This window comes from Astatotilapia calliptera, chromosome 8, assembly GCF_900246225.1.
Source record: "Astatotilapia calliptera chromosome 8, fAstCal1.2, whole genome shotgun sequence".
NCBI classification, from domain to species: domain Eukaryota; kingdom Metazoa; phylum Chordata; class Actinopteri; order Cichliformes; family Cichlidae; genus Astatotilapia; species Astatotilapia calliptera.
The window spans coordinates 6913124-6938523 of NC_039309.1; the positions used below are offsets into that span (position 1 = coordinate 6913124).

A 25400-nucleotide genomic window follows, 5' to 3' on the forward strand; every position below is an offset into this window, starting at 1 on the left:
ATGTGATCAGTGCCCTCTCTTATTAATTTAATTTTAATTTAATTTATTTATTTAGGACAGTGCATGTTAATGAACATAAATGTAAAAAAAATTACATGCATGTAAACATACCAGATTATAGCCAAGGGCTAATTTCCATCTGTTGTCCATAAAACATAAAAAAATAGACATAATAATTCATAAAAAATTTATAATTCATTCATAATAAAAACTCCATCCCACATTAAATATGTGTGCTTTGATGTGTGATGTAACGTCACTGCTTGTTTTCCCTGAATCCTAATGAGCAAAATGTTTCACATATATTTAACAGTTTTATTCTGGCGTTGGTGGAAGTTCACTTTATTAAAAGCCAGACTTGTTGCCTCTCTGGAAGACACTTGAGAGTGAGGTAATGAGTTGTTTTGGTTATGAAATCAGGTGTCCTTTACGCACTATTGGCATTTTATAATGGAAAAATATTTCAAAGACAGCAGGCCTTCTCTGTACTCATGTACTTCCTCTGTCGCTTTCTGTTGTCGTCCCCCTCACTCTGCCATCATCGCACTTACTGTAACTCTCTCCTCCTTTCTCACACACCCCGTTACTCTCTCTCCCGCCCACTTGGATATTTCTGGAGAACAAAAGGAGAGAGAAGAGAGGGAGATAAAACAGTAGAGCAGGGAACGACTGAGTGTACCAATCCTGCGTAGGCTAATGAGTCTTCACCAGTTCGTCCCTCTCTTTCTCCCATCCCCCTCTGTCTCAATTTATCCACATCATCTCATAACCAAACTTGTCCACCTCATGCCTTTCAGGTGCTCCCACCTTAAAGTAATTTCCTTCTTCATCTTTGTCTTCTCCATTCATCACTGCTACTTCTCCCTGGGCTCTTTTCATCAATCCAAATGCGCTAACATTTTTCATCACAGCTTCTTTTTACAGCCGTCCTGCTGCTCCTCCGTTCTTTTCATTCCTTCTGGAGTGGTTATTTTCTTACTCCCCCTCATCTTCCTTTTTGTCGAGTCCCACTCATTCCACCCATTCATCATCCATTTATATTCATTATTACAGGGGCTAACCGTTTGCCATCGTTCATCATCACTTTCCATCCAGCTTTTTGCACATATTTATTCATCTTTTTTTACTTACCACACGCTGGCACATATATAGCCATTAAATCCTTCGTGAACAGATCAGACTGCTGGATTGTGTATTTGGCTGTGTGAAATGTGAAATAACATGTCTCTCCCCCCCCACATTTAAAGTTCTGATGCCATACAGAACTTATCAGTTCCCCTTCTGCAATGGCATCCTGTTGTTTTTGCCAGTTGGGAAGCTGGGCTTTTATTGTGGCTCTTGATGTGGATGGGCTCATTACTGCTGTTCAATGCAGTCTGCCTTTGAATAGCAGGAAGTGCCCTTGCTAGCTGAACATACTGAGGGATATTGTGCTGCTTTGCGTCGCATGATAAAGACAGCAAAACACAACACTGGTTCACTTCACAGGAGGACCAAGGCGTGGACTATCCCCACGCCAGCTGCATGTCCATATGCGTCTCCCCGACTGCGTCTGTTTGATTGCAGTTATTGTGCCATCTTTGAATTCAAACCTACAGTCTGTCTATAACTGTGCTTGTCAGTCTGACTGTCTGCTGCCCCCTCCTTCGTCTTTCTCTCCAATCTGTGGCAGCCATGAATGCCATGCTCGATAAATGTAACTCCTGCTGACACTTACTGGAAGGGCAGACTTATCAGGCCTTCGGATGAACTTATCTGCTTTGACAGGTCTAATGATTGTGCAAATCACATATAAAGACACATTATGCCTGCATCCTCATTTGTGCTCAATTAATCTATAAGTTGATTGAAATGGTTTTATTATTAATTTTAATTTATTTAACAAAAATGCCAATATTTTCCACTTTGAGAGTCTTAAATGTCAGGATTTGCTCTTTTTCTATTGTAATTACTGTATTTTGTATTTCAAATAAATTAACAATAAAAAGAGTTGGCTTGGTTGCAGAGGCACAGAGATCAGTTGGCAACCTCCTGGTGACCACACGTTGCTAGGTAAAAATCTGTATTCCTACTTTTGATTGCTTTGGTCTGTAGGGATGAATGTATCTCAATAAATGGAAAGTTGGTGGTTTGATCTCTGGCTGCTCCAGTCTGGATGCCAAATACCCTTGGGCAAAATGCTAACCAAGTTGCTCTCTCACGCATCCATCAGAGTATGAATATATGTGAATCTTAGATAGAAAGCACTTAAAGTGTAGCGGATGGGTGAATAAGTCAAGTTGTATAAAGCAATTTCAGTGCTCATGTATAGTAGAAAAGCGTTCTATAAGAACCTTTTACCATTTATCATATCGGTGGTCTGTGGTTGTTTAGATGGTGTCTTGTCTCTAAACAGTTGTCAACTGGCTGCTGAGCTTTAGTGAAACTGAATATCTATGAATACTGGAAATGCATTCTTGCTTAAGCAGGTAGAAAGACTTTAGTACTTTGACTTCTCTCAAGTCATCTACCATTGTTGTTTTCATGAGCTCCTTGGTCTCTAAGAAACTGTGATGACATCTTATAGACCAGAAAATACAATATGAAGCAGCTGATGATGATATTTCACTTTTGGAAAAGCAATATAATCCAAACACATGATCAGAGCAAGCTAAAATCCTTCAACAGCAGCCTTGTACTCATAGATTAGTGCTCAACAATGAGACGCACACCCAAACAGTATTAAGTGCCCAGTTGGAAGCGATGCATAAAAAATTGATGTCAGACCAGTCTGCTGGATCTGCCAAGAGCAATATTTGTATCTCCCTCACAGACACACACTGACCCATATCCTGGAGTTTGTAGCATTGTCTAACCCCACCTCCTCCCCCTCCCCAGCATTATTGTAATGACTTTGGAAAAACAACAGTTTTATTTTAAATGATCTTCTGACCCTAGGATTATTTAAATCAGTACAGTATTCGGGCTTTGGCCACATGTCTGACAGTTATGTTGTCTGAAATTTAAAACGTTACCTCTGTCACTGAACTCTGTTTACCACCATAGGTGTATCTCTTTGTAAGATAAAATAAGAAAAACAACTTATTATATATATATATATATATATATATATATATCGAAGAATCCATAGGTCCCTCATCCTATTCATGTAGCCCCTTCCGCCGGGGTTACTTGCGTAGTAGCATTCCAACAACGCCCTGTTTTCGTCCCTTGCCCACCGATGCCTTCTTGTTCCAGTAGCCCACTTTTCGTCAGGGTGCCCTGGTTCCTCAACACCTGACGCGGACCTTGTTGATCCGGGCGACGTCCGAGCCGGCATGCCTTCATATTTATCTGTCTCGCTCATGTCTGCGGTAGGCTTGCTTAGCATAGGGGGTCTAGCCTTAGGACCCTTACTGGATACAGACGCCCCAGGCAGGAATCGAACTTGCGATCCTCTGTTCCAAAGGCGTGTAGTCTAACCACTACGCTATCCAGCTGCTAGAAGACGGCCGTAGTGATCGATGTAGCGGTTCCGAATGACAGCAATATCAGGAAGAAGGAACACGAGAAGCTGGAGAAATACCAAGGGCTCAGAGAAGAGCTCGAGAGGATGTGGAGGGTGAAGGTAACGGTGGTCCCCGTGGTAATCGGAGCACTAGGTGCGGTGACTCCCAAGCTAGGCGAGTGGCTCCAGCAGATCCCGGGAACAACATCGGAGATCTCTGTCCAGAAGAGCGCAGTCCTGGGAACAGCTAAGATACTGCGCAGGACCCTCAAGCTCCCAGGCCTCTGGTAGAGGACCCGAGCTGGAAGGATAGACCGCCCGCAGGGGCGTGCTGGGTGTTTTTTTTTTTTTTATATATACACATATATATATATATATATATATATATATATATATATATATATATATATATATAAATATATATATATAAATAAAACAAAAGTAGAACATATAAGATGACAGAAGAAATAAAATTCAACATTACTGTGACAACTATAGTTAAGCCAGTAAACAATACAATGAAAAAAAAATCAATAACATCAATAAAAATCAATAGGAAACATTATAATATAAAACCAGAAATAAACAATTATTATTTTAATATATAGATAACAAATAATGCATTAAATGCTATATTTGGGACAAAGAAATTGAATTAGTTGAAACAAAATAAACGATAAAATGCAAAAATACAAAAGTGAACCTAATATGAAATAAATCCATAGCATAAGGTCATAACATCCCCCCAGATTAAATGCCATGGCTTCAAATTTCTGTCAATATATCTATATAGAAATATAAGCTGAGAGGGGGGTTCTGTTAGCATATGTGCATATTAATGTTTGAACACTAAATATAGCCCACATCAGCACACACAGGGTTTAATAGAGTCTAGCTTTCATGTTGATGATGAGACATCCAGCCACATGCTGTAGCCTACTTTCGTCCTACTACGTGTAAGCTTTGCTGTTGGCTCTTCAATGCCCCAGTCTGTTTTATATTTAATGTGTACTTCATTATTTAGGCCTTCTTGTTTGCAGTTGTAGACCTATCTCCAATGCAGCTGAGGGTATAATCTTTGTGCGTATGTGTGTGTGGGGGGTATATGTAGTTCTTCCCTCTCCTATCATCGCAATGACACTGAGAGCAGAGTGAATTATTGCATCGCTGTGGGCAAGCATACGATAAGAATAACAGAGCGCCGTGGAAGAGGTTGCAGTAGCAAGGACAGCCTGTGCCGTCTTTCTGTTTCACCTCTCTCCACCCTCACTGCTTCATCTGTTACTATGGCCACACAGTCAATGGCCACCTTGCTTTGTTTCTGCATCTTTTCCTCTCTTTCCATTTTCTTTCACTAATTGTTGCCCTGCCCAACAGGTTGAAAGCTTTCTCTCCTTTTTCCAAAATGGAGAGAAACAAAATGACACTTCACTCGTCTGCCGTCGTACCTTTTTCAATCCAACTTCAAACAACCTCTTTAGTCCTGTTTTTGTGTTTCTGGCCATTTTAGACATGCTGTATGCTAGGCCTTTTTTGGTACCTGTTATTTGTTCGGCATTTACCTGGTGTTCCACCAGAAGAAGTGCACTCTGTGGCTGAGGCCCAAATAAAAAGGTATAATTAATCATTAAATTAAGCATTAAATCACTATAAATAAACAAGTAATTGCATTCTGTTATTGAGAGTAGTTCCTATCCTGCAAATGGGATTCTCTGTTTACACTTGTTGTTCTTTTGAAAGTTTTACATTGGTGCAGGATCCCTCAATTAGTTGATATTCTATGAAAGCATGACTCATTTTCCGGCTATTGCTCTTCAAAATGAAAATCACCAAATGGCCACTCAACAAAATAATTATTCATAATGCATGTAGACAGTTCATGGAGAGCAAAATAACCTGTATGAGTCCATGAGAGAAGCTATTGAGGATGGCTGCGGCTCAGGAGGTAGGGAGGGTCATTTGAAGCTCAGTCATTTTAATTTTGGCTCATACAGTCTGCATATGGATGTGGTTTTTGAGGGGGCAAAAAACCCCCACTATAAGTACCAGATTCTTTACCAGAGGAGTTTAAATGGGCCACTTTATTATGTACATCTTGCTAGTACTGAATTGGACCCCTGGTTGCCTTTGGAGCTGCTGTAATTCATTGTGGCACAGATTCAACAAGGTGCTGGAAACATCCATATTGACATGACAGCATTACACAGTTTGCTACAGATTGGCTGGCTGTACTTAAAAATGCACATCTCGAGATTTGGTGACTCTGTATAACATTTGAGCACAGTGAATCCAATGTTCTGTTCAAGAAACCAGTTTGAGATGATTTGTGCTTTTTCACATGGTGGGTTATCCAGTTATCAGAAGATGGGGAAATTGTTTTCATAAAGCAGGGTGTCCAACTCCAGGCCTCAATGGCTGGTGTCCTGCAGGTTTTAGATCTCACCCTGGGTCAACACACCTGAATCAAATGATTAGTTCATTACCAGGCCTCTGGAGAACTTCAAGACATGTTGAGGAGGCAATTTAGCCATTTAAATCAGCTGTGTTGGAGCAAGGACACATCTAAAACCTGCAGGACACCGGTCCCTGGAGCCTGGAGTTGGGCACCCCCTCAGTTGTTACTAAAGCGACCTAAGCATGCCAAGACAATATCCCCAGCACCATTATACCACCAGCAGCCTGAACCTTTGCTGCAAGCCAGAATGGATTGACCCTTTCATGTTATAACCTGAATGATGCAGCAGAAACACAATAATTAGATCTGGCAATGTTTGTCCAATCTTCTGTTTTTAATTGTAGCCTCAGTTTTCAAGCCTAAGCTGACAGAAGTGACATCCATGTGGTCTGCTGCTGTAGCCCATCTGTTTCGATGATTAGTGGGCTCTTCTGCATACCTTGGTTGTAATGAGTGGTTGTTTGGGTTATTGTTCCCTTCCTATCAGCAAGAAGCAGTCTGGCCATTCTCCTCTGACCTACGGCACCAATGAGGCATTTTCTCCCATTGAACTGCTGCTCACTGGATATTTGGATAGACCACCTTCTGTAAACCTTAGACATGGCTCTGTGGGAAAATCAGTAAACCACCAGTTTCTGAAATACTCAGAACACCCTGAACCATGTTCAAAGTGACCTAAATCACCTTTCATCTCCATTCTCATGCTCTGTTTGAATATCAGCAGGTTGTCTTTCCCATGTCAGAATGCCTAAATGAAGTGAGTTGCTGTGCTGTGATTGGCTGATGGAATATTCATGTTAACTAGGAGTTGAACAGATGTACGTAATAAAGTGTGTTATTAACATTGAATATTGCGCTGGTCATCTGAATTTTATTAAATTTATATTTTATCACAAGCCGTGTTCCCTCTGCATTTTAAAATGGCGTATAATTTCAGGTCATTGCATTTTCATTTGAGAAATCTAATTTTATTCTCTCTGAAAAGGCAGAGGTAGACAGGAAAAATAATTGGTGCTCCAGGCAAACTAATGCGTACCTTTTCGATAAGTGATGTCTGCACAGTTGCTTACAAAATAAAATGGGCAGTTTGTCCTCGTCTGGTGTTGTGTTTCAGCGTTTTCTGTGGCAGAATTGTTGATTTTGAACTTTTAGGAATCCATTATGTCTTCATTCTGTGGAGCTGGCAAAATGCAAGATGTGTTACAAATTTCTCTGCACATTCCTGGTTTTGCTGTGAAGCTTACAAATCCCCACACTGCAGACAGGGCCCCTAAGCAATGTGAAAAAGGTTCAAATTTAGCAGTGTTCCTCTTTAAGCTGCTGTATGGTAATGACTGTCATTCAACACGAGAGTAATTTCGAAAGGCTGTAAATATCTCCCATCATAATGAAGAAGCACTAACTGCAGCGGGAGCTTTTCTCTCTAACCTCTCTGCGTGAATTCATCACGATCCATAGCGTTTCTCATTAAACACTCTTCATCAGTGCAGAGAGTGGCATCTGCAACCCTAGCAGGAGTCGCAGACACCCCTCCTCTCGCTGTGGACAGCCTGAGGTCAAAGGAAACTAGAGGTGATGCTGTTCTTAGTGCTGCACTGGAACAACAAACAACCACAAATCAGGTTTCCTCAGCAGCCGCTTCAGTATGTTCTCTCAACAAACCTAAAATAATTGATCACCAAATTGACTGATCTGCAGTTTCTTGTTTTCTGAGCCATGTCACTGTAAGTTATTGCACAGCTTGTGTACAGTTTAAAACAATAACAGAGGCAGGTTTGTTATAGAAATGTGGGTTATTTCAAAAGCAGGCCTCCCATTTCTTACTGTATTCTATTAGTGGCTAGCAAACTACTGTAATTAATCTTAAGACTTATGTGTCCTTGCTTCCATACTTAAAGCCCCATCTAGATATAAAGCAATTTGCTCATCACTCATTGTCCTGATGTTATTTTTTGATTGCTAGTGAAGCTTTGTAGTGGCTGCTTATCCAACCTGACGGATTTTTCTCTAGTTGTGGTTTTTTTTTTGCTAGTTTCCTTGTCACTGCTGGTACCAGTAACCCACTAGTGGTCAGCAGAGATGGGCAATCCGATTACTTTTTTCAAGTAACGAGTAAAGTAAGGGATTACTATTGCAAAAACGGTAATTAGATTACCGGTACTTTCCCGTAGAAATACTGCATTACTAAAACCGTGATTTTTTTTTTTTGCGAAACTGTCTCATGACAGTGACGTAAGCGAGTGCGACGTTCGTGACAACAGCTGTGTGCAGATCAAGAATGGATCATATATTGAGTGCGGGAGAGAGTATGAGCGTGCAGCGTTTAAAGCGTGGAAGTACTGACCTTACTTTGAGTTTGATTCCGTAAAAAGTGACAAAAACATTAGTGTCCGCTGTTCACTGCGTGGGAAGAAAACTTCTTTTAACCCCCCTAAACCTCCAAGCAAGCACCGAGTGCGCTACAACGTAATGGGAAATTCACAGAGAAACTCGCGGTTTCTTCAACTGACCGCTGCGGCACACCTGCACCAGGGTAAACCTCCGCCTACCCCACTCCTGCTTTACAGGTGAAAATAGAGCAACAGGACCGCTAGTCTTTGATTTTATTTATTTTCTGCTGTGTTTTACTTGCATCTATTTGAAAGAGTGAGTGTAAACACACAAAATATTTTATTTTATGTGCTGGAATGTGCAGAAAATAGCTTTAAATGTTAAACAAATTTCTTCCAGTCAGAGAATGTCGCATATAATTAAATTTTTGCTTGATGCATAAAGTTAAAAGATTAAAACTGATAAAACAAGTTTAAAAAAGAGACTTTTCCATTTGATTACATTTTGTATGATGGATTATGCAGAAAAAGTAGAATTGGGCTGAAAGATCTATCGCTTTATCACCTATTCAGGTTGTAAATCGTGTTTTTAAAAAGTAACTAAGTAATTAATTACTTTTGAAAATAAGTAATCAGTAAAGTAACAGGATTACTTTTTGGGGGGGAAGTAATCAGAGGAGGCGCAGTTTGCTTTGCTTATTCTGGACTTTCATCCATTGACACGCAGCTGCAAAAAGCAACAGAGCTGTGATACCAAGTACTTCCTGGACATCGGAAACTGCTTTAGTTTGTCCGCACCTGAGGATGCGTTGTACTGCAGAAAGGAGGAACTGGGAATCGAACTGCAAACCTCACACTGAATCTTTTAAACTACAGAATAAAATAGGATTTGAAGTAATATTTTTAAGTTTTCGACTGTTGGTCAGACAAAACAAAAATATAAAGACATCGCCTTTGGCTCAGTCTTAAAAAATATAATGTGGGTTTCATTTTTTTGTCATTTTCTGATCGACTGGGGGGGGGGGAATGACTGACCACTTGGCTCAATCTGCTAATACTCAAGGTTAAAATAAAATTGACTGGAATAGTGATGGAAAGAACACAGGACAGTGGGAAATTAAACTGAGGTAGGTGGTACAGGTGTGATGCCAGCTCTTCATTTTTCGTGGTCCATTCCCTCGTCGAGGATAAGAAATGAAAAGAAACAAAAGCATCACTCTTCAGTGAAACACCTCAAGGCAGACTAGAAGCCATGAACTGTTTTTCATTTCACTGCTCATCCTTTTTTGCTCTCGCCGAGTCTCAAAGCAGCCAAAGCAAAACCTTTATAACATTTCCATTTCCGTTTGGTTTATTTTTGCTGCATGCTTTTCACTTCTCTGCTCTGTGATGTAACCCCAGTGGTGTGTCAGACTAAAGGTAGGAGATGCTTCATGTGGTCTCTCTCTCTCTCTCTCTCTTTTTTTCCAGACTTGTATTCATTTTCTTTTATTTATTTATTTATTTATTTATTTATTTAAAACGCAGACCTCCCACTCAGTGCTGCGACACAGCTTTTCTCGGCATCGGATGGCAGTGTGGGAGTCGGGGCATATCACTCTTTTTCTCTCTCGCTCTCTCTCCTTTTTTTCCCACTCGCTGTCTCTTGGTTACACGCATACACACTCTCCCTGCTTCCTCCATCATAACACCTCCATCCATCCAGGACACTGCTGAGTCGTGGTGCTGTCAGCCAGAGCCTGACGCACTCAGCCACTCAAATATGCGTCACCTCTCTGGCCTGGCGCCACCACCGTGCTGTTCGCTGTCCTCCAGATACACCTCGGTGGCCAGGGTCACAGGCTTTGGGCTTTTCTGGAAGGTGGGAGGAGGCATGTGTCATTTTAAGCCAAAAAACTTTTTTTTTGTTTTTTGTGTCTGTCTTTTTGTTAGAGAGGATTACAGGTCATGCTCGAGGTAAACACACACATTACCATACTGATGTATTTTGGTTAGAGCCTCATCAGTGCTTGATTTTTAAGTTTGATAGCAAAGTAACCTTCCTCTTTTTTACTAAAACGGATGCCTAACCCTGACTGAGCCTTACAAGAGTAAGCATTTATTTTTGAGATCTGCCTAAATACAAATGGAAACTTATAAAATGTCTTACATCAGCTTTATACTCATTACTCATTTCCTATTTAAAGCATCTGTAATCAAAAGCAGAACCAGATACACTGGTCGACATGTGTTCCTACTCATCTATGGCCACGAGCTGTGAGTGCTGATTGCCGATACAGATGGCAGAAATCAGAATCCTCCCTTGTAGTCAGGGTGAAGAGCTCGGTCATCCAGGATCGGCTCAGAATAAAGTCACTGCTACTACATAATAAAAGAAGCCAGTAAAGGTGATGCGGCTATCTTCACTAGGATGCCTCCTGCGTGAGGTGAGGTCTTTTGGGCATATCCAACTGAGAGTAGGCCCCAGGGCAGACTCAGGATGCTGGAGAGATTATATCGCTTGGCTGGCTTGGGAACTCCTTGGTGTTCCGCCTAGCTGGAGAAGGCGGATGGGGAGAGTGAGGCTTGAGTGTGTCTGCATAGACCTGGACATGGATAAGTGGCAGGAAATGGATGGTTGGATGGTGTTTATAAGCAATAATGGGAAAGTATGTTGTTGGTGTTGAACCTATGGAGAACTATCACCTGCAAATAGGCTCCCCCTCAGCTCCCTCAAACTTACTAGTAAGTTTCAGATTATTGTTCAGCTTGCTGCAATTTCTCGGCATGGGTTTAATCCCATCTATCACTATGTTGGGCTTCCTACATCTTTTTTCAGTGAAAGTAAAAAAAAAATCTACTCTACAGCACCTGCTCATCACAAAATGGCAAACACACAGATAACAGAAGAGCCTGATATTTCCCTCAGCAGTTGTTAGAGACCAAAAACCGAACTGAAATGGAATATTGGACTTAATTTACCATGTGGCCAAAAATATCACTCCAATTGAGCGTTAATGTTCCACATTACAGCAATTGGCCACAGTATTTAAGCTGCGTGCTTAATGTTTTGTAGGTGCCCTTTTGTGCTGCCAACATAGTTCTGAAGCCTCTGGGCTGTCCTGTAGTGTCTGGCACCATCATGTTGGCAGCAGAGCCTTTGAATCCTGTAGGCTGTTGGGCAAGGCCTCCACGGATCAGCTTATTGTGGACGCTCAATCTCACATTTACATACATTTAGGTTTATTAGAGGCTGTCTACCATTTCAGACTGCATTTTTCACATTTTAAGTTACTGTGTAATGAGGACAAGCAGCATCTACACCAATCAAGCATCTGGTGATGACAGTCTATAGAGTCATTAAAACTTTGAACAGATTACATCATCATGTTCTTAAGAATTTAAATATGGTACGTTTTGATCATTTCATTACATTTGCTGATCCTAAACAACATGATGAGACTATAAGCAGGTTAGATATGACTTCTAAGAAATTAGAAGTCATATCTAACCTGCAGAATTTGTGGCATAAACCGTGTGATGCTTAAAGGCCCTTGTAGGGATGAGTATTATAGACTAACATAGTTTTAAATTTGTTGTGGTTGATCACATGGTGACGTGTTATTTCTTAAGATTTAACATTTTACCTTTCAAGAAAACTGTAGAGCAGACAGGTAAGGAAAAAGACAGAGCACGGGCACTATAATTTGATCTGTTGGAGCTCTTGGAAAACTGATGTCCTCAATTGCACTGATAAAGGTTACAAAAAAAACCTATTAGGTGATAGATCTGGCTTATAAAGTCAGTATAAAATGTGGGATAATTTGTATAAAAATTAGCCCATTTTGTGGGTACGCTGCAGTGCTACACAACATGATGATGGCATAATATATGATACAGATAAGAACCTTCCAGGGGCCTAAGGTGTACCTGGGTGTCAGGTTGGTAGCTCAATTCCTGATTGAGTAAGCAGACAAACAGATTTAACTTATTTTATCTACTAAGATATCCCAAAAAAATTTCAAAGGCTGATTTCATAAATATGTATTTGTTCGGCTTTATACAAAATGATTGGTTTTGGTTAATTTATGAAGACAACATAGCTAAAAAGTTTTGAGGCTAGAATAGCATGCTGGAGTTGTGCAGTTTAACCTAGCATTTTCTTTTCAAGATAAGATTTCATTTAAAAATTTGTTGCCATTAGCCCAGCACTTCTCCAAAATAACTCTAGCTGTGTTGTGTAATACAGGTTGTTGTAGCTGGGAACACATGTGAGGCATAAAAAGAGCAGCAGTAGTAGTATCAGCTAAAAAAAAAAAGCCCCGCATTTGAATTTGTCGTAGCCCCTGGGTAATCAACAGTTATATAACAACAGGACGCAGAGAGGTACTCCTGTAGTGCTTTGGGCATGACTGGGTTATAAGGATATTTCTTCTTTATTGCATCTGCTGCTGCTGCTTGGTAAATTGGAAGATGCCTCTGATTTACAGCATGCCCTCAGCAGGTAAACCAATATGTAGGAACAACAAATGAGGGGGAAACAACAAGCAGCAAGGATTAATCTGCATTACTTGTAGTGCTCTTAGCTTAGGAATGAAGTTCTCTTTGTTTTTCTTTGGTACTTTTTAAAAAAGGAATTTGGGACCAATTTACAAATAATAACAACCGCCAGAGTTAAAATGTACAAAAGCATTAAAGTATTCCAGACTGCATAAAATGGGAGGAGAAGGAGAAATTAAAATACGACAAGAATAAAGAAGGAAGTGGTAAAGCTTTGAAAAGGTTTTATAAATTTATATGAAAGAAAAAACTGTCTGTAACTGGAATCAGAGGAGACTTTTTCCAAACTGTTGGTATTAAAACAGTAAAAGCACAGTCCCTGCTTTGCTTTAAGGCTAGACTGTTGAACCTGTGGCAGCAGTTGATTCCCAGATCTGAAATTCGAGTGCAATATAAAGCGTTATTAGTTCTGACATATGTAAAGTGCAGGCAAATCATGTAGTAATTTAAAAGGAACCAGTAACATTTTATTTTTCAGTGAATGGGAAGCTAATGCAATTGTGTGAAGACTGAAGTGATGTGTTCCCAGCTCTTTAATCATGCATACAATATGTTGCACTAGTAATTGGAAGAAGATGTGGGTGTGGATGGATGTTGACAATATTAGTATCTATATCGAATCTATAAATAGAAAAACTAAGGTGCTTCTTGAAACTGAGCTGTTAATCAAAGCTTATTCCCAAATTTAAGATTGCTTTCGGTAACCATTAGAAATCATTAGTACCAATAACAAGGACTTTATCTGAGTTCAGCTGCAAGAAATTACAAGTCACCTTTAATGGCAGTGAAGCAGGAAAATACATTTGTGTGTTTTTTGCCTAACATATAATTGACAGTCATCATTACTGGGAGATTATATGTCCAAGAGGCAACAGAGATAAAGAAAACAAAACAGGTCCAAGGACTGATCCCAGTGGGACCCCAGATGCACTGTTTCATGTTTGGGACACATGAAAACAAGGATGTCATCTTTATTTTGAAAACAATGTTTTGACAAGAGCATAGTCACTCAATTAAAGAAGAAGTAAGCTGTAAAAATAGGTTTTCATGATGAGTATTTTTCATCAACTCTTTATAAAAGATCGATGCAGCTACTGAGCTGGGTCTTGCCACAAGAATCGCTATTACTATTTATTAGCAGTGCTTTTGATCACACCACAAAGAGAGTGCTGATAAGGACACACTATGCCTTTTATGTGTAGATAGATTTCCCCTTTTTGTGAAATATGTTACTTGAGTAGAATTGATACGATCCCGCTGATGTCCAAATTCCCTGTAGTCCCCAAACTGCAGGCTTAAATATAGATGTAATTTTAAAAATGTGTAAAGTCTACTGCGCAGCCTACAGATCGACTTTGTGCATTCAGTACTAAGACTGTGCATTTTCTGTTTTTTAAACATTTAGTTTTTGCAGCATTATTCTCATAAGTAGGCAGTAATCATGAGAAACATTCAGAAGTGTCTACTACCCACACAGTACACCACGTTTTTTGCTCACAAGCTGGCTAGCTTGCCTTTTTCTCCCTTTAGCCTTCTTGCTTGTAAAACAGAGCGATCCTCACATTAAATCAGAGCTGATATGGGCATTGTCCTAAACACAGTTAACAGCTTGTGAAACTGCTGGTCCACCCTCTAAGGCCCCTTCTTACCTACAATGTACTGTTCCCACAAACACTATTTCCTCTGCTGGGAGTCTTCATATCTGGTGCAGTTTGTCCTCCCTTGATATAAGACTGCTTAAGAGCTGACAGGATTGTCTTTTGCCCTGTCACTGCAGGTAATAGAGCCAGTGACAAACAGTTCAGTGCACCTCGCTCTGAGCCTCATCCCTCCTCTCGTATTGCTTTAAAATCACCACAAGGTTGAGGCATTGAGCAGCACAGCCTTAATGGTGTTTACCAAAGCTTCTAGTGGATGTAATCTTGTTAATGCGTATGTGTTTAAGGAGGCACAGGTGTCAGTGCCAGCTAGGTGGCTAACGTTAAAGTGCACTAAAGTATGCATGTATGAAAATATGTTTGTTTTTGCTTTTTTAGGTGTCATTTTTCAGATTATTGCTCAATTAATCGGTGTCAGAATAAGAAAATGGCCATTATAATTCTATGAGATCATAAATAACCATGCAAAATGCATAGTTATTAGGTTCATGATGCTGTTTATCATCTAAAGGCAGCAAATCTTTAAGTAGAAAAGCTGGAAGTGGATAAAATTAATCATTTTTTTCTCAAACCCTATGGTCTCAAAAGATTTGATATAATCACACCTACACAGTCCTGTTGAGCTAAGCCTCTGACTGTAATCTCTCTCTTTTTACATTTACAACATAAACATGAATACTTTACATTTATCGAGTTAGTATTTCATCTTGAGAAATGCCCACAGTTTGAAAGGAAGTGTCCAAATGTAGTGCTGTGTGTGTCTGCTGGTGTATTTTTGTTCTCTATATGATTTTGCGGTCCTGCTGCGTTTCCCTCAATCATCTGTTGTTTGTCAAAACAAATGTCAGATTCAGAAGTGGGCTTCCATACTTATCCAGCTGGAGGTAGTTGTATTTTAGATTATTATAGATATGGCATATAGCAGTGGAAAGTAAAAGGTGACACTTATGATTTCTGTACAAATTAAGCAATTTAACTGGCATCTGAGGAGGTTTTTGGCGCCCTCACTAGTTTGTTTGAGAAATGCTAGTCAGTGAAACTAGTTAATCACTTGTTATTAAAGTAGAGTGAGAAAGCACTTGTTTCTCTGTCAAGTTGTAGATACTGGATGGAAAATACAACAACGGCAATTTCATTAGGTATACCCGCTCAACTGCTTGTCAGCCCGTCTCCAGGGTTTACACTGAATGGTTTGGAAAAAGAATGGAAATATCCAGTGAGCGGCAGTTCTCTGAGAGAAAATGTTGTTTATGAACAGTGTTTAAGTTTCTCTAATGTAATTTTTTTTTGTATTTTTCCCACCTAAGATATTATTCAGTAGTCTGATTATAAGTTTCCTTTTTATTCAGCTGTCTTAAAATCTTTGTTGAAATCTAAACGAACATTGATTCAAGCATGCCCTGTAAAGATTTCTTTGGTCTTTCAGTATGAAATGTGTGCTTCTGTTGTGCATAGCAGTGCATGTACAGTAAGTGCGTTTGTGCGCTGTGTCTGTTGGGATTTGGATGTGGTTCCCTAATATTTACTTTGGCAGGATGTCAGAACAGTCCACTTCCTGTGGTAGACCAGGATTGGCTCACTACAGCAGTGGACAGAGAACATTTAAGAAGCCTCCTTACTGTGTGTGTGTGTGTGTGTGTGTGTGTGTGTGTGTGTGTGTGTGTGTGTGTGTGTGTGTGTGTGTGTGATCCCATGCATTTTCATGTTAGCATACACTGAGGCTGGCACTAATGAAGATACCCATCAACTTTACAAGTGAGCAGATGTCTGTGCTCACATATGGCTGCCTGCAGCACACTGTGGTGTTGTGATTCATTAAGTTGCTCCACTTTGTTGTGAATCTGATTAAATCTGCCCTAAATGAAAGTCAAACCTGAGGAGCACAGTTTTTCTGGGACTCGCACACTGTAACATATGGCCTGAAGTGATTTAATGATTAATTGATCACTTTAGCCATCAACAAGAGGACGAGTGTCTCACTCAGCTATTTTGTGTGTTTAAGGTATAAATGGCTATTTGAACCAAAACGTGTATAAAATTGGTTTCAAATTGAAAAGCACAGCAGACAAGTAGCTGTGGTTTCAACATCAAGCTTCAAATGCAAACTTTTCCAAAACATGCTAATGCAGAAGAAACACACCACACCACTTATTTTAAAAGGGCAACAGGAGGATGATTTGGCTGTGTGATGGCCACAAGGCCAAATAAATTTAAAAAGCAAACGGGCTCACAAATTGGATGGAAAAAGTGTCCAAAACATTATGAACACTTGGGAAGATGGTGTTGATCACCTTTGAAGAGGAAACGTGATCAGAAACAAAACTTGGGAATGATCCTGATTCGTGATCAAATGCTAAAATAAAGATACCATGACTGTGTTCGATAATAGGAGAAAGAACACTTCCACACAGTCGATGCAAAGGGAGCTCAAGGAACTGGGACTGAACAGCTGTGTGTTGGGGGCTTACTTCGCTAAGGAGCATAAAGAGTAGACTTTCCAGCAATGGAAAAAAGGTAAAGGTCTGCTGAGTCCAGATTTACCTTGTTCAAGAGTGAAAGGTGGACCAGGGAAAGGCCTTGATTATACTTTGCATGTTAGCAAGGCCACTAGGTTCTGCTTGGGATGTAAATTTCATCATGAGCTATGTAAGCATGAGGGACTCCACAGACTCATCCACAGAGACTTTCCATTACAATGCAGCAAATGTGTATCCGCCACATGGGGGGGGGACTTCAAAGAAGTGCAGGATGTCTCCAGCTGTTCCTGTCCGTGTTAATGTCTCCGTAGTACTCACTATTTTCTGATATGGGGATGCTTCAGTTGAAAAGGTCAACGTTCTGCAACGTCGTGTGCCCAAAAATTGAGGTCAGCTGACCACGTGACCACCAAATGGCAAGATTTTTCCATCACTGGATTTTTTTTTTCATATTCAAAGATGACAATGTCAGGAGTCAGTTGTATCAAAATAGATTAGATATTAGTGTGTGACCTTATAAAGAATTAAATAAGTAGCCAGTGATTTTTTTCTTTTAGGGCCATTACACAGCCGTAGTAGTTAAACTGGGTCTAGTGCTCAGTTGGATGGTAATGATAGTACGCTTCATGCTGAATGTCTGCCAAAAAAATGAGTCCTACTTGTGCAGTTAGTGCTAAAATCATTCGCTGATTAATAAATTATATGTTTATTTGACTGGCAGAAACGTAATAGACCGCAATTTTCACAATCACTTGAGTCATTTCTTCAGCAAATGCCAAATGTTCACTTTATCCAGCCTCTTGAGTGCTTGGATTTCCTGCAGGTTTCTCATTTGCAACACTCCAATTTGAATGTCTTCTAGTATCATAGTTGGTACGACCAACTCATTTTATAGAGCTAACCATTAATAATTCAGTCAACAGAACCTTTAGTTAAGGACCTTCAGCATGCATAAACCTCTGCAACTTTATGATTCCCCGTGGTGCATTTGAGTTTTGTTTAAATACGAGGCCTTTGAGCAATCATATCCCAGCGTCCTCTCTGGTGAAATCATCTGTTGTAGCTTGGCAGTCGCATTTGTTGCTCTCTACAGGCACGCAGCACTGATTCACTACTTGGCATTTGCATTTTTGAAATGTGAAGTTTATTATTTCTAACACTATGAATTGGTCTCTGTTTTGGAAAATTAGGACAAGATGGTGTAATTCATGATGTGTTAAATAGATTTCAGGATGTTTTATTATCCTCGCTCGCATATAGTCTGTCTTTCTGATGAAGTACAGGAGTAACACATTTGAAACAGAGACCACAATATGAATATTCCATCTTACTATAACCACTAGTCCAGTGAAAGCTAGAGTAGTCATAGATTGTTGAGGTGCCAAGCAAACTGGTAAAATCCCCATTTTAGTTCTTTTTACATGCTGAAAGGACAACACACTGGCAGTTTGGGATGCTGGTGAAGTCACTCTGATTAGTACAACACCCTCTCTTTTTCTTTTCTTTTTTTTATTCATCCTCTCTGAAGAAAGCTACTGACAAATGATCTAAATTGACATATGAACTACATTGTGGCTGGATCTAGGATTGTGATCTGTGATGGACTGGTGACCCATCCAGGGTGTACCTCATGCCTTAAAACAGCTGGGATAGACTACAGATTCCCTATCTATCACTGAATAGGGATTAGAAAATGAAGGGATGGATGATTTATTGTTTAGGTCTCAAGAAAGAAACCTCTCATCGGATTCCAGGATAATTCAAGCAAGTGTAAATTCTTGAACCGAACTTGCAGAACTGTTTACGATTGTGTGTTCTGTGTTTCGAATGCCGTTTTTGTGCATTCAGGGGAAAAATAAAGTGATGAAATAGGGCGAAGCATTCCGGTCTCCTTTTCTTCTAACTTATCATTTTGATATATGGTGATGGGGAAAATAATTTGGCACAGAGAGTAACTGGTGTTTAATTAGTGCACTATTTTACCTTCTCTTGAGAAACTTTGGGACTGACAACAAGCTGGCTACACAGCAACACTGGAGTCCCACAGAAGCAATAAGCAAAGGTAAGAAGAAAAGGCATGGAGGAACTGAGCAAAGCAATGAATCACTGTGTTGTCAGTGAGTGAAGTCATTGAGCTGAAGGATGCGATTCTCTGGGCTCCAAGTATTCGGGGTGTTTCTCACTTACACAGCTCAGGTACAATTTTATTCTCTCTCCTTTGCTGGCTGTTGTTATTTTGCACTGTCCCTTAAGTGAATGACAGGGATTGATTGCACTTTTTGAGTTGAGTCTATTGGCTGTATTTATGTTCAACCTGATTGATTAGTCACAGAAAAATAACCAAATCTAAGAGGGAACTTAAACCTTCTGCCAAATAAACTTCTTTAAACATCAGTATTTATAGTAATCACTCTTTCACAGTACCTGTAAAAGATACCTCATTCAGGAGGAAAGGTTATACTGAACTGAAAACACCGGCAGGTCCAAGAAAGTCAGGCACAATGATAATGATAGCTGCTGCTCCATGGAATAACTATCAGATGTCACACTGACTTCTTCCATAATGATTCTTTGTCCACATTTGAAATTGGCTTGCTCCTTTGACACCACAACACAGAACGGTTGCATTACAGTGGCAAAGAAATTGCCAACATGGAGAGTGCACCATCATACTGTATCTTTGTTTTGGAAATGGCTTTTTTCCCCCGTTCAGTGACAGCAGTGATTTGATTTTACAGTTGAGTAGTATATGCTGCAGAGCACATATTGGCTCGGTTTCATTCTCACTACCAGCTGGCAGATGTTCTGTGAGAACCTCGAATGATGTCCTCTGTCTGCCTTTGCAGGTTTTAATGAAAATATCTCTATTTCCATCAGCCATGGGTCCTCCCCTTTCATGTTCCCTGCCTAATAAGCCATTGGTCTGTGTGGATGGACATCGTACTGAAATCACGGGTAACGAGAGCACTTCTTTGAAGAAAGGTTTCTTTTGAATAGAGGTGACACAAAGATATGTTTCTCAGTCCTAAAACTGTAGTAGAGAGAAGGAGGCTCCAAAAACCTCAGTAACGGAGTGATTTAAAGGCTTAACATAGATTTGTTATTTAGTGGGTGACAGTTATTTCTGTCAGACCATTTTAGCCCAAAGAGGATTGTTGTTCCTTCAGCACTAATATATATTTTGAAGTATAGCCCTGTTCTGGGAACTCCCCGCCCTTTCGTGTGCATATGTGGAAAACCTAAAAGCAGGGAAAGCACCAGCAAGACCGCTGCACATACCCGAGTAGGCATCAGCAGGAATTTTATCAAGAGTCAAGCAGCTTTAGTGGTATGCCCTGTATAAAAGTTGCCAATAAGATAAGCAGAAGAGAATCAGTTCATCTGTTGGATTTAACACAGAATTATTGTTCAATTTCAACCTGGATAGAAGTTACCATTTACATTAGAGTATAGCTGGAGACTCTCTTTCAGAAGAGTTTGGTATTTAAGTAGAATCTCTGCAGATTCTACTTTGGTATTTAAGTAGAATCTCTGCAGTTCCCGGGAGGTCCCTCCAATGGGATCTTTTACATTTTCTTGTAATCGTGTTTCGTCTTTTCCATTTACTCTTGAAGTTGCTTTGCTGTGGGCTAACAGGTTCAGGGAAAATACTAGTGACAATGTTTACACAAAGTCTAACTTGTTAATTTGCAATTTCTTGCCCATTTTTTCTTAAAATAAATGTTGCTTCTGCTGTTTTTGCTTCTGCTCCAGACTACCTGGCAATGTGAATACTGAGTTTTCATAATATGTCAATGCAAAAATCTACTAGCAGGATATCAGTTGTAGTGCATACCATTAAAATGCACAAGGAGAAACATACAAAGATAAAGATAGAATTAGCTCAAAGGCTTAAATTATTGTTATATTCCAGCATCAAGCAAAAGTATAAAAAACAACCCAACATTCATACATTTACTGAAACTGAAAAAAGGCCATTTGTATTGTTAGAGCTGTTAGAGCTGTTTTTGTATTCTCTCCCTCTTTCCTTGGTGGCTTCTTTGCTTCACCCTCACCTGTCTAAATGTCATCTGTAACAAGGCAGACAAAGGTTGCATGTTTTGAAAGAGCCTACAAGCACTGATCTATGAGTCTTTGGCACAATAGACACTATATTGAGAGTAAGAGTCACATCTGTTGCCTGGATTCTGGGAGAAACTCATTGCTGCTTCTCTTATTATAGGTTGTCTTCAGGGCAGCCCATAACAAAGTACCCCCTTACTTGAAATGCAATGAAAAGGTTTCTGTGGTCATGTGATAGGGGTTTGATGTTTGTTATTTACAACTACTGTACAGGTATCCAAAGATAAGTAAAAAAATCACCCAAAATACTTAAGTATGCACAGTCTCTTACACTATATCACGCAGCTGTCTCCACACAACCTCATACACTTTACTTGTGCTTGCATGTGCATGTTTTCACATATCACTGTGCAAGCAGTTCTCGTAGCTACTGCCCGTCATCTTCAAGGCCTGTATTGATTTTTCACACCATTGATTTTACTGGGCGAAATGGCTCATCAGGTACACAAGGTGAGAAACTATTTTTGGTGGCTTTGTTGCTGTCGAACATGCGTGTAATGGAGGTGTTAGAAATATACATTGCGCTGCTGTCTGTAAATGCCAAATATACAAAAACCGTTACGTAGAAATTGTGTGTTTTCAGTGTGCTGGTAAAGCTTTTTTTTAATTGACAAATCCAGACAACAACACAGAAGAATCCTCTGCAGAGAGCCCCCTTCCACAATCGGCCCAGTTCTCACACACATACCCCACGGCTTATTCTATCTATCCATCGACAAGCTTGATCTTTCCACCAGCAAGCCAATCTGGCCTGCTGCGTGGCTGAATGTGTGAATCTGCGATGGGAGAGATAATACTCGACTGTTTGTTTGGGTTTTCTGGACCAATAGATGAGAGCACTGATTGAAAGGTAATGTGGGGATGAGGCAAAACATCTAATCCTTTTTTGTGATAAAAAAAAAAAAAAGAGGCCTACTTCCCTTTCTGCCTAATGCAACAATCTTTGATCCTTCTACTCAGATAATCCACAGACTAGTTTTCATACAAGTAGCTCAGTTTAGATTTATTAATAGCTCACTTAATTCTATTGGGATCCGTTTCTTCTGAGCATAAATCATTTGTTCCACACCTCCTCTGCTGGCCTGTCGTGCTTTACAGTAGATCCATCTGCACTTGAGCAGGATTATGAAACAATCCCCTGGTGACACTGACTGTGCTGCCCATTGATGCTGCCCCCACCCTCCAACCTGCTCTTTTCAGCTCCATCCACTGTGGCTAAATCTGCCTGCCTGATCCCCTGGGCGTAATTGATCTTCATATCATTAGCTGTATGTGGATCTATCTTGGGAGACGCCCACTGTTTGACTGCAAGTCAAAGTCATCCCTCATTTAAGCATATGTATGTCGCAGCGAGCTCTTTGATTGTGGCTCCATCGCAGGTCTTCATGCAGGAATGGTTGTAATGTAAACTATTATGTTATCAGCTTTGGGCCTGCCTAGAGATAGAGGCTCACTGACTGTTTAGTCTAAACATGTGGAGGCGGAAAAAATGGAGCTCAGCAGCGCGTTCTTCCCTCGCGACAATAAGGGGACGCTTGGGCCCCAGGAGGAAGGGTGTCGAGGGTCTGTGTGTGAGCAGCCTCCTGGGTGTCCTCAGATCTCACATCTGGCTGATCGGGGAGGAAGAAGTGGCCTTGCTGCTTACTCGCACCTCCTCGCCACGCTGCCACCACCACCACCACCTCCACCGAGCTCACTCCCTGTCTTTCTCTGTGTGCTCCTCTTCTGCAGATGGTGGGAGCGAGGACTTGGCAGACCCCCGCTCGCCCAGTCTAGACCCTCACCTGAGCCACATCGGCCAAGGTAAGCAACCGAATCTCCAAAGAGTAGTTTTCTTTAAACTCGAGATAGAGAAAAGTTTGCAGTCTTGACAGGAAACATTATGCCTTCCACAGCACCTGCTCTTCTCACCTCTTGCTTTTATGTGCTCGCAGTGTGTATAATATGTGCGAATGAGAAGCTGAGTTGCTGAAAACAAACGTGAGCTCTTTTCTCGTCCCCCATATTTCCTCCCTATTGGCTCTTTCCAGACGCTATTTCTGCTCCCTTAATGTTTTCATGAAGCCTTGTTTGCTGGACCGCATTTATTCCGTTTTCTAACAGCAAGTTTATGACTACTGGACATGAAGTTATATTTACAGGGAGGGCAAGTGTATGAATTTTATATTCTTGTAATTTTGCCTGTAAATCTGAGTAATTTCAAGGGGAAATAGGGTTGTATATATGACATTAGATGGTACCAACAGCGAGAATGTCTGTGCTTGGCAGAAACTGTTTGGGGCAGTTTGTTTTTTTCCACCTCATACATATTTTGAACTGAACACCTTGATGAGTAGGTGGTTCTGTTTATTTCGAGGCATGGAGTGGTCCTTGTACACGACTCTTATTGCAGTCTAAAATGAAACACGGTAATTTCCCCTTCACTGCTTTTGTTCTGTGGATTTCACCGCTGAAGTGCGGCTGGTGCTCCCTCTCTGCCCTTCTCATTTTTGACCTGAATGAGACCATTTAATATCTTTCTCAGGATTATCATAATTTTCAATGAGGCTTTCCAGAATTAAATGGACTAATTGATGAGATTAGGGCCTTTTCCACCTCAAGAATGTTGGCTAAAACTACGAGTATTTGGATGAAAAGTGCATTTCAACTTCTTGGACCAGGGTCCGTATTACAGGGACATTATTTTACGCCCCACAGAGCAACTCCTTCATAGTGGGAGGGTCATACTTACTGCATTGCAAATAAGCTCCTGCATACTATACACCATGAAAAATACATTTATTTGAAACACTGTTGAATTTAGTAAAACTTTATTTTCATTAGTGTAGGTCTTGTACTATTCAAATGTATACCTGCAGGATCACCTAGACATGTAACCTCTGGGGAACGTTTTGAGACTAAAGGTTAACTGGAACATTTTTCAATAATTATCTATACATTAGGTGTAATTTTTAGGAAGGATACATTAAAGTGGTGCAGTGAGTACTGTCAGCACAGAAAGAAGACTCTGGGGTTTGCAAGGCCTGCTGGTCTTTATGTACTCTGGTTTCCTTCCAGAGTCCAGAGGCATGCATGTAAAGTTAATTGATGATTCTAAATAGACTGTAGGTTCAAATGTGATTTATGGTTAATGGTGTCTCTGTTAGCCCTACAGTGGATTGGTTACCAACCTCTCACCTGGCATTGGCTAGGATAGCAGCTGAGAAAATAGATGGACGTTAATAATTGTCTATTTCTGTCTTTATTTAATTAATAAATTTTTTAAATAATATGACCTGCTGTAAAGAGTGCACTAACTTCTCATATAAGATAGCCCTTCTGTGTCATTAACCTCTGATAAGTTATACTATATTTCTAATAAATACATTGTTGCAGGTTAGAAAGTGTGCAGGAATCAGGTTTTGTCTCATCTTCTATGGGGTATGGAACTCCAGGCCTCGAGAGTCGGTGTCCTGCAGGTTTTTGATCTCACCCTGGGTCAACCCACCTGAATTGAATGATTAGTTCATTACCAGGTCTCTGGAGAACTTCAAGACATGTTGAGGAGGTAATTTAGCCATTTAAATCAGCTGTGTTGGGTCAAGGACACATCTAAAACCTACAGGACACCGGCTCTCAAGGCCTGGAAGTCCCTACCCCTGTTCTATGCTCTTGGCTTATGAACTAGATTGGTGAGTGTTTTCAGTAGTACTGACTGAAAGCTTCAAACGTTGGGTGTGGAGTGTGCAGTACTATGCATGTACTGCACTTTAGTTTCTTTTTCTTTTCTTTTTTTTAATCACCAGTGAAGTCACAGAAGAAATCATATGTCAGATGAACTGATGAGTTCTCCTCCCAGGGCATCGCATTATGTCTTTTTGTCAGATACCATTACACACGTCTATTAGCGCTGGTGCGTTGACGCCTTGTCTGTTTTCAGAGACCTACACTGTCTGTTTTCAAAGGAGTGAGAGGAACCAGCAGTTTAATAATAATAATAATGGATTGCATTTATATAGCGCTTTTCTAGGCACCCAAAGCGCTTTACAATTCCACTATTCATTCACTCTCACATTCACACACTGGTGAAGGCAAGCTACAGTTGTAGCCACAGCTACCCTGGGGCAGACTGACAGAAGCGAGGCTGCCATATCGCCATCGGCCCTTCTGGCCAACACCAGTAGGCGGTAGGGTAAAGTGTCTTGCCCAAGGACACAACGACCAGGACAGAGAGAGCAGGGGGATTGAACCGGCAACCCTCCGGTTACAGATGAGCTTCCCATTCCCCTGAGCAACGGTCGCCCGGTGGCATGATATCTGCATGTCCCTGTTCCATAACTTTGTGCTTCACCA

General features: G+C 40.5%; 1 protein-coding gene across 6 annotated transcripts in view; it reads left to right on the top strand.

Annotated features, from left to right (window-relative positions):
- tanc2b (tetratricopeptide repeat, ankyrin repeat and coiled-coil containing 2b) overlaps positions 1 to 25400 on the top strand; it is a 179024-nt gene that overhangs the window by 68565 nt on the left and 85059 nt on the right. For all 6 annotated transcript variants that reach the window (XM_026178198.1, XM_026178200.1, XM_026178201.1 and 3 more), the window contains one exon: positions 22800 to 22871. In XM_026178198.1, the coding sequence (XP_026033983.1) occupies positions 22800 to 22871 (72 nt within the window). The remainder of the gene's footprint in view (positions 1 to 22799; positions 22872 to 25400) is intronic.